Source organism: Anomaloglossus baeobatrachus, chromosome 8 (genome assembly GCF_048569485.1).
Source record: "Anomaloglossus baeobatrachus isolate aAnoBae1 chromosome 8, aAnoBae1.hap1, whole genome shotgun sequence".
Lineage (NCBI taxonomy): Eukaryota > Metazoa > Chordata > Amphibia > Anura > Aromobatidae > Anomaloglossus > Anomaloglossus baeobatrachus.
In genome coordinates, this window is record NC_134360.1 from 182,749,373 (window position 1) to 182,759,795 (window position 10,423).

General features: G+C 44.2%; 1 protein-coding gene across 5 annotated transcripts in view; it reads left to right on the plus strand.

The window, feature by feature from the left end:
• Positions 1-10,423, plus strand: part of AGL (amylo-alpha-1,6-glucosidase and 4-alpha-glucanotransferase) — a 209,283-nt gene that overhangs the window by 188,526 nt on the left and 10,334 nt on the right. For all 5 annotated transcript variants that reach the window (XM_075322279.1, XM_075322281.1, XM_075322277.1 and 2 more), the window contains 3 exons: positions 1,306-1,418; positions 6,035-6,246; positions 8,527-8,624. In XM_075322279.1, the coding sequence (XP_075178394.1) occupies positions 1,306-1,418; positions 6,035-6,246; positions 8,527-8,624 (423 nt within the window). The remainder of the gene's footprint in view (positions 1-1,305; positions 1,419-6,034; positions 6,247-8,526; positions 8,625-10,423) is intronic.

Genomic DNA, 10,423 nt, shown 5'->3' on the forward strand with positions numbered 1-10,423 from the left:
CAAGATGCTGCAAGTGGTGTACAGCATTCAGAATTATTCCTATAAATACACAACTTTCTTAATTTTGTTTTTTGTGTCAGTTATCAATTTCAAGATCTCTGCTTGCTGTCAGTGAATGTAAACATGCCTGCATATATTTATAGGCGGTATTTTGCTATGTAATCTGAGAGCACCATGATTTAGGGGAATTGAGCCTGATTATAGCAATGTGTCACTTACTGGGCTGTAGTTTCAATATGAGGCCAGAGTCACACTTGTGAGTGCCTCGTGTGAGTCTCACATCACCCGGCACGACCTGACACTCTCCAGACATGTATTTCTATGGAGCTGAGGCGCTCTTGTCTGCAGAGCATCAGGCCATGCTGGGTGATACCGATGAGAGACTCGCACGAGTCATACGCAAGTGGAACCGTAACCCGAAAGCTGCTAATCAGTGGCTTGGGCGGGGTTATACACAGCTTAGCATTCTGAGCTCTGCTAGATCTGCAGCAGAGAAAACTGTGACTCTATCATAACTGCTGCACCCAGTAAAGTAAGTGACACATCACTGATTTCAGGGTCTCTGTCCCTACATTATGCATCGCTCAGATTAGATAACAAAAACTGCTGACAAATTCCCTTTAAAGTGAATTCACACTAGCCGTTAATTAAGTGAAGGAACATTCCTAGAAATACCAATGTATACAGACTGCCAATCTCCTCCTTGTTCAGAAATGGAGAGGAATATTCCAGCAACACTCCAGCGTTGTTTTATTTTTTTTATTTAATTGCTGGAGTGGTTCTTTAAATCCAAGTCCCTGCCCCCTGTCATATGCTCTCCCTCCAGCATCTTCATCATCTATCGCTGCCGTTGCTGTCGGTCTCTGGCAACTTGTGACCTGCCGGCAGCTCCAGTGTTTCATGGAGCACGCTGGAGATCAAAACTCAATACAAGTCTTTGGGAGCCTCGTTCTTGGCTCTCATAGACTTATATTGGGAAATTGGATCATAACTCCTGACTTCTGGTCAATCAGAAGCTACGGGCACAAGATGGCACCTCGGGACTGAAGTGGTGTAAAAAACAAATTAAAATAAGGAGGGAGAGCAGGGGACCAAGCAAAAATGGTGTTACCAAAATGAGGAGCACTTTTTCCTAAGTGTTTCCTACCCATTGCGTTTTCTATACAAATACACAGCACAATTTAAAGGGCTGAGTGAAGAACTCGTTTCTTTCCTGCAGATCTTAATTAGCATCTTAGCATTAGGCTGTGCTGCCTGTATTGTAACACTAGGTGGCGACATCTCACTTCTTAATCTCCGATTCAGGGACGGCTCTGCTGTGGAGATCGTCGGCCTCAGTAAGTCCACGGTGCGCTGGCTGAGCGGCTTACATGAGAAGAATGAATATCCATATAAAGGGGTCACCGTCCGGAGAGAAGGTGGGAAACCGCAGAAGACATTACCGCATAACACGTCACATGACAGATTGCATTACTTGACTAGTTCTGTCTCATAAAGTGTGTCAGGTCAATCATACATGGTGTATTTCTGATCTAGATCAACATTTAACATATATATAACATGGATTTCTATCCCTATGGTTTCTTTCTTTAAGAATCAGTGCCATCCCTGACCATGGATTGTGCGTAGTATTGTAGATAGGCTCCATTGATGATTGAACGACCGTGGGCAGTAACATTACGTCCTAGTGGTCATAGTGTTAATGCCTGCGGTCTGTTGCCAGCAGCTTGCAGCGATCGGCGCACATATCAGCTGATTTTTACAGCTGACGTGTGCCTGCCAGGCACGAGCGGAATCGTTATCCGCCCATGCCTTTTAACCCCTTAAATGGCGCTGTCAATATGTGACAGCGCCATTCTAATGGCGAAAACGGTAAACATTTACTCACGGCCGATACCGGAATTCACGTGACGGGATCACGTGACTTCCGGTGGTTGCCATGGTAGCATAGAGTCATGTGATGACTCCTGTAGCTCACATGACTCACTTCCTGCCTCACACAGCCGAGAGCTGGGTAAGACAGGTTAGGAGCATATCTGCTGTTCACAGCTGTGTAGCTGTGATCAGCAGATATGGCAGAGTGATCAGACTTCTGAGCCATATAGTCCCCTAGGGGACCTAAAATTAAAAAAAAATGTTTTAAAAAATAAAAATACAAAAATCTAAAAGTTCAAATCACCCCCCTTTCGCCCCATTGAAAATTAAAGGGTTAAAAAAAAATAAAAAATATACACATATTTGGTATCGCCGCGTTCAGAAATGCCCGATCTATCGAAATATAAAATAAAATTGTTCTGATCGGTAAACGGTGTTGCAGCAAAAAAATTCCCAATGCCAAAATTACGTTTTTTGTTCGCTACAAATTTTGCGCTAAATGCAATGACAGGCGATCAAAATGAAGCATCTGCGTCAAAGTGGTACCGTTAAAAACGTCAGCTCGAGACGCAAAAAATAAGTCATCACTGAGCCATAGATCCCGAATATTGAGAACGCTATGGGTCACGGAATATGGCGTAAAACGTACACCACTTTTTTCGGACAAACGTCTGATTTTTTTTTAACCCCTTAGATAAAAGTAAACCTATTCATGTTTGGTGTCTACGAACTCGCACCGGTCTCAGGCATCACACCCACACATCAGTTGTACCATATAGTGAATAAAATATCTCAAAAACAATAGTGCTATCACACTTTTTTTTTTTTGCAAGTATTCCGCATTTGGAATTTTTTTTGCCATTTTCCAGTACACTATATGGTAAAACTCATGGTTTCATTTAAAAAAGTACAGCTCGTTCCGCAAAAAATGAGCCCTCACGTGACCATATTGGCTGAAAAATAAAGTTAGGTCTCTCGAAAGAAGAATGGCGAAAAAAAAAATAAACAAACAGAGCGAAATCACCCAGTCGTGAAGGGGTTAATATTCTGGTTGTGACTATAGTTGAACGAGTACCGAACTATTTATACTCGCTATATTGGTAACGAGTACTGTCTAATACTTGCGTATTCGTGCCGAATAGCGTGTGCAATGCAAGTCAATGGGCAAAAACTCGCAAAGTAACGAGTAACCCTAATGCTGTACTATTTGCTACTCGTACGAATAGTGCAGAATTCGGGTTACTCATTACTTTGCAAGTTTTTCCCCATTGACTTGCATTGCACACGCTATTCGGAATACGCGAGTATTAGACAGTATTCGTTATCAGTATAGCGAGTACAAATAGTTAGGTACTCGCTCAGCTTTAGCAGTGACAAATAATTCTGGGCAGGAGACACCAGCAGTGAAGATGTATTGTTGGTAGTATTGGACGCTGTCCTATATCTATTGCATCTTTATGTCACACATCACCAGTTCTTCACACTTTGGTATCAGTTCATCATTTGTCAGGGGTTTTTTTTTTAAGTCACTTTTGTTTCTTTGTCTCGTGGTATTCATTGACGTTTTTGCTCCAAATTCTTCAAAATAGTTCATGCAGTTCATGAATTTTTCTCAAAATCAAAAATGCTCTTTATGTCGTTAATCTTTTTTTTGTGACTTGTAGCATAAAATGTCACATGTTTCGCAAAAAGTTTCCAAAGTCTGCAGTAAAAACTGAACCATACATATAATTAGTCCGAAGGTGGGACTGGAGTACATTGATTCACAATTAATGAATCAGCCGAAAACATCTGGACGTCCCCAAGCCACGCCGACAATGACCAACATAGGAAAAAAAACTGGCAAACACATGTAAGATAGACTTCAAAAATGGTGCAAATTTAAAGAAGACTTAAGGCTGCTTTACACGCTGCGAATCTCGCTAGCGAGCGTACCCGCCCCAATCGTTTGTGCGTCATGGGCAAATCGCTGCCCGTGGCGCACAAAATCGCGCGGACCTGTCACACATACTTACCTGCCTAGCGACGTCGCTGTGACCGGCAAACCGCCTCCTTTCTAAGGCGGCGGTTCGTTCGGCGTCACAGCAACATCACTAAGCGGCCGCCCAATAGAAGCAGAGGAGCGGAGATGAGCGGGACGTATCATCCCGCCCACCTCCTTCCTTCCTCATTGCCGGCAGCCGCAGGTAAGGTGAGGTCCCTCGTTCCTGCGGTGTCACACGCAGCGATGTGTGCTGCCGCAGGAATGACGAGCAACATCGTACCTGCAGCAGCAACGATAATTGGGAATGGACCCCCATGTCACTGATGAGCGATTTTGAACGTTTTTGCGACAATTCAAAATCGCTCATAGGTGTCACACGCAACGACATCGCAAACGCGGCCGGATGTGCGTCACAAATTCCTTGACCCCAACGACATCGCTTTAGCTTTAACCTGTAGTCGCTTTAGCGATGTCGTAGCGTGTAAAGCGGCCTTAAGGCATATATAAAAACATTTGAAAAACACCAAAAACTAAACAAAAAAAGGGGTAAATGAAATAACCAATTGGGCCTTTTGACTGTACACCGTGTGCAGAATTATTAGGCAAGTTGTATTTCAGAGGATTTTTTTATTATTGATCAACAACTATGTTCTCAATCAATTCAAAAGACTCATAAATATCAAAGCTTAATATTTTTGGAAGTTGGAGTGGGTTTTTTTTTTTAGATTTGGTTATCTTAGGAGGATATCTGTTTTTGCAGGTAACTATTACTGTGCAGAATGATTAGGCAACTTAATAAAAACAAATCTATTCCCATCTCACTTGTTTATTTTCACCAGGTAAACCAATATAACTGCACAAAATTTAGAAATAAACATTTCTGACATGCAAAAACAAAACCCAAAAAAATTAGTGACCAATATAGCCACCTTTCTTTATGATGACACTCAGCAGCCTACCATCCATAGATTCTGTCAGTTGCTTGATCTGTTTATGATCAACATTGCGTGCAGCAGCCACCACAGCCTCCCAGACACTGTCCGAGAGGTGTACTGTTTTCCCTCCCTGTAGATCTTACATTTTATGAGGGACCACAGGTTCTCTATGGGGTTCAGATCAGGTGAACAAGGGGGCCATGTCGTTATTTTTTCATCTTTTAGACCTTTACTGGCCAGCCATGCTGTGGAGTAGTTGGATGCATGTGATGGAGCATTGTCCTGCATGAAAATCATGTTTTTCTTGAACGATACCGACTTCTTCCTGTACCACTGCTTGAAGAAGTTGTCTTCCAGAAACTGGCAGTAGGTCTGGGAGTTGAGCTTCACTCCATCCTCAACCCGAAAAGGTCCCACAAGTTCATCTTTGATGATACCGGCCCATACCAGTACCCCACCTCCACCTTGCTGGCGTCTGAGTCGGAGTGGAGCTCTCTGCCCTTTACTGATCCAGCCTCTGGCCCATCCATCTGGCCCATCAAGAGTCACTCTCATTTCATCAGTCCATAAAACCTTTGAAAAATCAGTCTTAAGATATTTCTTGGCCCAGTCTTAATGTTTTATCTTATGTTTCTTGTTCAAAGGTGGTCATTTTTCAGCCTTCCTTACCTTGGCCATGTCCCTGAGTATGGCACACCTTGTGCTTTTCATACTCCAGTAACGTTACATCTCTGAAATATGGCCAAACTGGTGGCAAATGGCATCTTGGCAGCTTCACGCTTGGTTTTCCTCAATTCATGGGCAGTTATTATGCGCCTTTTTTGCCCAACACGCTTCTTCCGACCCTGTTGGCTATTTGCCATGAAACGCTTGATTGTTCGGTGATCACGCCTCAAAAGTTTGGCAATTTCAATACTGCTGCATACCTCTGCAAGACATCTCACAATTTTGGACTTTTCAGAGCCCGTCAAATCTCTCGTCTGACCCATTTTGCTAAAGGAAAGGAAGTTGCCTAATAATTAAGCACACCTTATATAGGGTGTTGATGTTATTACACCGCACCCCTCCTCATTACAGAGATGCACATCACATGATTTACTTAATTGGTAGTTGGCTCTCAGCCTATACAGCTTGGAGTAGGACAATATGTATAAAAAGTATCATGTGATCAAAATACTCATTTGCCTAATAATTCTGCACACAGTGTACTATGTTGTATTTTTATATTTTATATATTCAGGGAAAGATGCGCTGCTTACCTTCAGTGAGTGGAATCAGCACATACAAACTCACTTTGAAAAACACTTCTACGTCTCCAAGAATCCTTCTGATCCCAACGAACAACGTCCAGATCTGGTTCACAAGCGTGGCATTTATAAAGACAGCTGTGGAGCATCTAGTCCCTGGTGTGATTACCAGCTCCGGCCAAACTTCCCTATCGCCATGGTGGTGGTGAGTGTTTATTAGGGCTCAGCCTTTTTCCATTTTGTGGATACATTCATTTCTTTAGTCTACAACCATTTGCACCAATAATATTTATGGCATATTGATTACCTATTCCATTAATATGTGACACTTGGGAGCCTAAACAGAGGTACCGCACCTATCCTAGAGAGAAAGGCCAATGTACAAGTTAGGCTGAGTTCACATGTCCTGTAATCATCCATTAGAACGGATCCTGCAGAGATTCGTTGGCAAAATGATTTCTGATGGATTCATTTATTTAACATGGGAGTCTGTGGAGAATGGATCCATTAACATATCGCTATTTATCTTCCATTTGAAACAGATCCAGTAAGGCTACTTTCACACTTGCGTTAAACGGTATCCGTTGCATTGCGTTGTGTGACGGATGCAACGGATGTGTTGCATATAGTGGCACAACGGATGCTGCAAAACAACGCAATCCGTTTTTTTTTTTTTTTGTTTTTTTTTTTTAGTTTTATTGTCGGCAGACTATTGTAAACGATCAGCCGATCACTCACAGTAGCCGGCCGCCGGGTGATCAGCTGATCGTTCGGTCGCCGACAATGTGTGCGGGGGGCGGAGTGCGAAGTGGGTGGAGCCGAGCGGGGCCATGGCTGAGGACGTCAGTGCCGCGGGGACTGCATCGCTGGGGGACAAGTGAGTGAGTGTGAGAGTGAGTGTGTGTGTGTGTGTGTTTGTGTGTGTGTGTGTGTGCGATTGTGTGTGCGATTGTGTGTGTGTGTGTGTATATACATACGGAGTGTGGGAGGGGGCGGAGCCGAGCGGGGAAGTGTCGGGCTCCCGGCACACGTAACCAGGGTTCCTTGGTTACCCGATGTGTACCCTGGTTACGGGTGGAGGGAGCCAGAGAGAGCATGCGCAGTGAAATCCAAAGGATTCCGCTGCTCAAAAAAACGTTACATGCTGCGTTCCTTCCGCCCGACGCAGTGTCAAAATAACGACGCTGCGTCGTCCAGCGGATGCAACGCTGACACTTGCGTTACAGTGCGTCGTCCATACAAGTCTATGGAGAATAGCGCAGTGCGTTAACGGACTGTGCTATTCTCCATAGTGACAGACTCCACTGAACGCAAGTGTGAAAGTACCCTAAGAAAAAACAGATCCGTTACAAATGCAAGAAAAACGGATGACTAAATAGCAATCCATTAACGGATCTGTTCTCCATAGACTCCCATGTTAAAAAAATGGATCTGGCAGACATGATGATAATGGATGATTACAGGACGCTGTGGACCAGGCACTGTGGGAGAATTATAGTGCAGACCTTCTGCGCTCAGGATAGGTGGCGGTAAAATTAGTCAGACATTAAGTTATCAGACATTGGTGACATATCTGGTCAATTTGCATCATTGTTCTTTATCAAAAACCCTTTTAATGAGGACTATTCACTGGATTCTTTTAATTTATACTGACTACTTCCTCCAGCGTGTGCCGCCCTACTGATTCTCCAATGTTTTTTCTTTTTATTCTGTGGCCCTCCATTCCTCCATTCCAATGAGGAACACAGAAAGAAAAAAAAGTGTGCAGCCACTATGGAAGGAGGTATCAGTTTAAATTAACAAAATCCAGTGACAGGTCCTCTTTAAAGGGATAGTTCACTACTAGGACAACCCCTTCTAAATCCACGTTTTCCCTAGGTAAAATAATAACGTCTATACTCACCTCCTGTACCAGCGCCATTCCAAAGATACTACAGTTCGCACTCACGGGACTCTGGTGACGTCACATGAGCCCTGTGTCCAATCAGCACAGGCTGCTGTCTCCCCGCCTTTGGACCAAATGAGTTAATCAACAGGAAGTGAGCGCTGTGGACGCTCTCACTTCCTGTTGATTGCTCGTTTGGTCTGAAGCCGGTGCTGATTGGATACGGGGCTCACGTGATATCACAAGTCCATGCACTACAAGCCGTGGCACCGCTGGAACACCGCTGGTATGGGAGGTCAGTATAGGCTTTATTATTTTGAGGTTGTCCTAGAAGTGGAAAACCCTTTTAAATATTCAGATGCCTTAAAGTATAATTGTCATCTTTTTAGTGGAGGAGAGCTCAGCTGTATGTTTTGCCCCTTCTTTTTCGTAATTGGTGAGGATGTCACCTTTTCCGACCAATCATCACATATCACTATGACATGTCTAGAATTTGATGACAGGTGCCCCATACATGACATGTCCCTTCTATCAGGGACCTCACTTTGCTCTGTTCGCACATGCTCGCTGACCCACCACCTGTGCATGGTCCTGTTTTAGGCTCCAGAGCTCTTCACAGTTTCCAAAGCATGGAAAGCTCTCGATGTGGTTGAGCAGAAATTAATGGGACCCTTGGGAATGAAAACACTGGATCCAGAGTAAGTGGATGGCCAAGCACTTTTTTTTCTTTTATGAAATCTATTTCTTTTCCAGCTCTACGGCAGGTTCTGCAGCCTTTGGTATCAATACATGGGGATTAGAGGTCCCAACACATACATTAAATGACCTTAAATTTGGAATAAAAGGAACATTTTTTTACATAAAAGCTGGCAATCAGTGTTGTATAACATTATACTGCTCTTATGTAAGCTGTGTACTGGTAGAAATGGCTAGGAATGGACAAAAGGAAGAAAATTATACTTGCACAGGGCAGGGAGTGTCCTATATCATTTTACAAGATACTGACATTGTGAAAAAGGTGTAATTAGCTACAAAGACCAGAAGGTAATGACCTTACCTCACTTATGTCACAAATACATACTGATAGGGAACCTAGATTGTGAGCCCCAATGGGGACAGTGTTGCCATTGTATGTAAAGCGCTGTGGAATTAATAGCGCTGTATAAATGAATAAATATTATATTATTATTATTAGATAGGGAAAAACACAGCAAAGTTCCCAAAGTGCCTACAATATTCAGAACCACGTAGGTCATTTGCTTTTACACCTTTGTCCTCCTTTCACCCTAGAAGCATTATTGTATTATTGTATAGCACTGATATAACCTGACATGCTGAAAATCCCAGCAAGAGCCCACTCAACCCCCAAAATCTTGCTGATGTGGTTCCTACCAAGAACTGATAGGGATTCATGTTTTAAGGCCCCGTCACACTAAGCAACATCGCTAGCAACATCGCTGCTAACGAACAACTTTTGTGACGTTGCTAGCGATGTTGCTGTGTGTGACATCCAGCAACAACCTGGCCCCTGCTGTGAGGTCGTTGGTTGTTGCTGAATGTCCTGGGCCATTTTTTAGTTGTTGCTGTCCTGCTGTGAAGCACAGATCGCTGTGTGTGACAGCGAGACAGCAACAACTAAATGTGCAGGCAGCAGGAGCCGGCTTCTGCGGAGGCTGGTAACCAATGTAAACATCGGGTAACCAAGAAGCCCTGTCCTTGGTTACCCGATATTTACCTTTGTTACCAGCCTCTGCCGCTCTCACTGTCAGTGCCGGCTCCTGCTCTGTGCGCATGTAGCTGCAGGACACATCGGGTTAATTAACCCGATGTGTGCTGTAACTAGGAGAGCAGGGAGCCAGCGCTAAGTGTGCGCTGCTCCCTGCTCTCTGCACGTGTAGCTCCGTGCGGTGGTAACCAAGGTAAATATCGGGTTGGTTACCCGATATTTACCTTAGTTACCAAGCGCAGCATCTTCCACGCGGCGCTGGGGGCTGGTCACTGGTTGCTGGTGAGCTCACCAGCAACTCGTGTAGCGACGCTCCAGCGATCCCTGCCAGGTCAGGTTGCTGGTGGGATCGCTGGAGCGTCGCAGTGTGACATCTCACCAGCAACCTCCTAACAACTTACCAGTGATCCCTATCGTTGTTGGGATCGCTGGTAACTTGCTTAGTGTGACTGGACCTTTAGGCTGTCCCAATGAGCCTGATTCATCAGCACTCTCCAACCGGACAGCGGGCCTTGTTCTCCATATCAGCTAATCACAGTGCAGCTTCAGCTATACACTGCTATTGAAGCAATGAAACCTACAGTAAGTGTCCATTTACATGGACCGACTGAGGGCACTAAACAACTGCTGATCAATAAACGTTTACCAATCAGTAGTCGTTTAATAGCCGGATTAGCCTGTGATCTCTAGTGGATCACCCATTGTTTTCACAATGCAAGTCCTTTTTATCTAGGACAATGCCCTCCCGAAAATGAGGAACTCCTGTGCTGC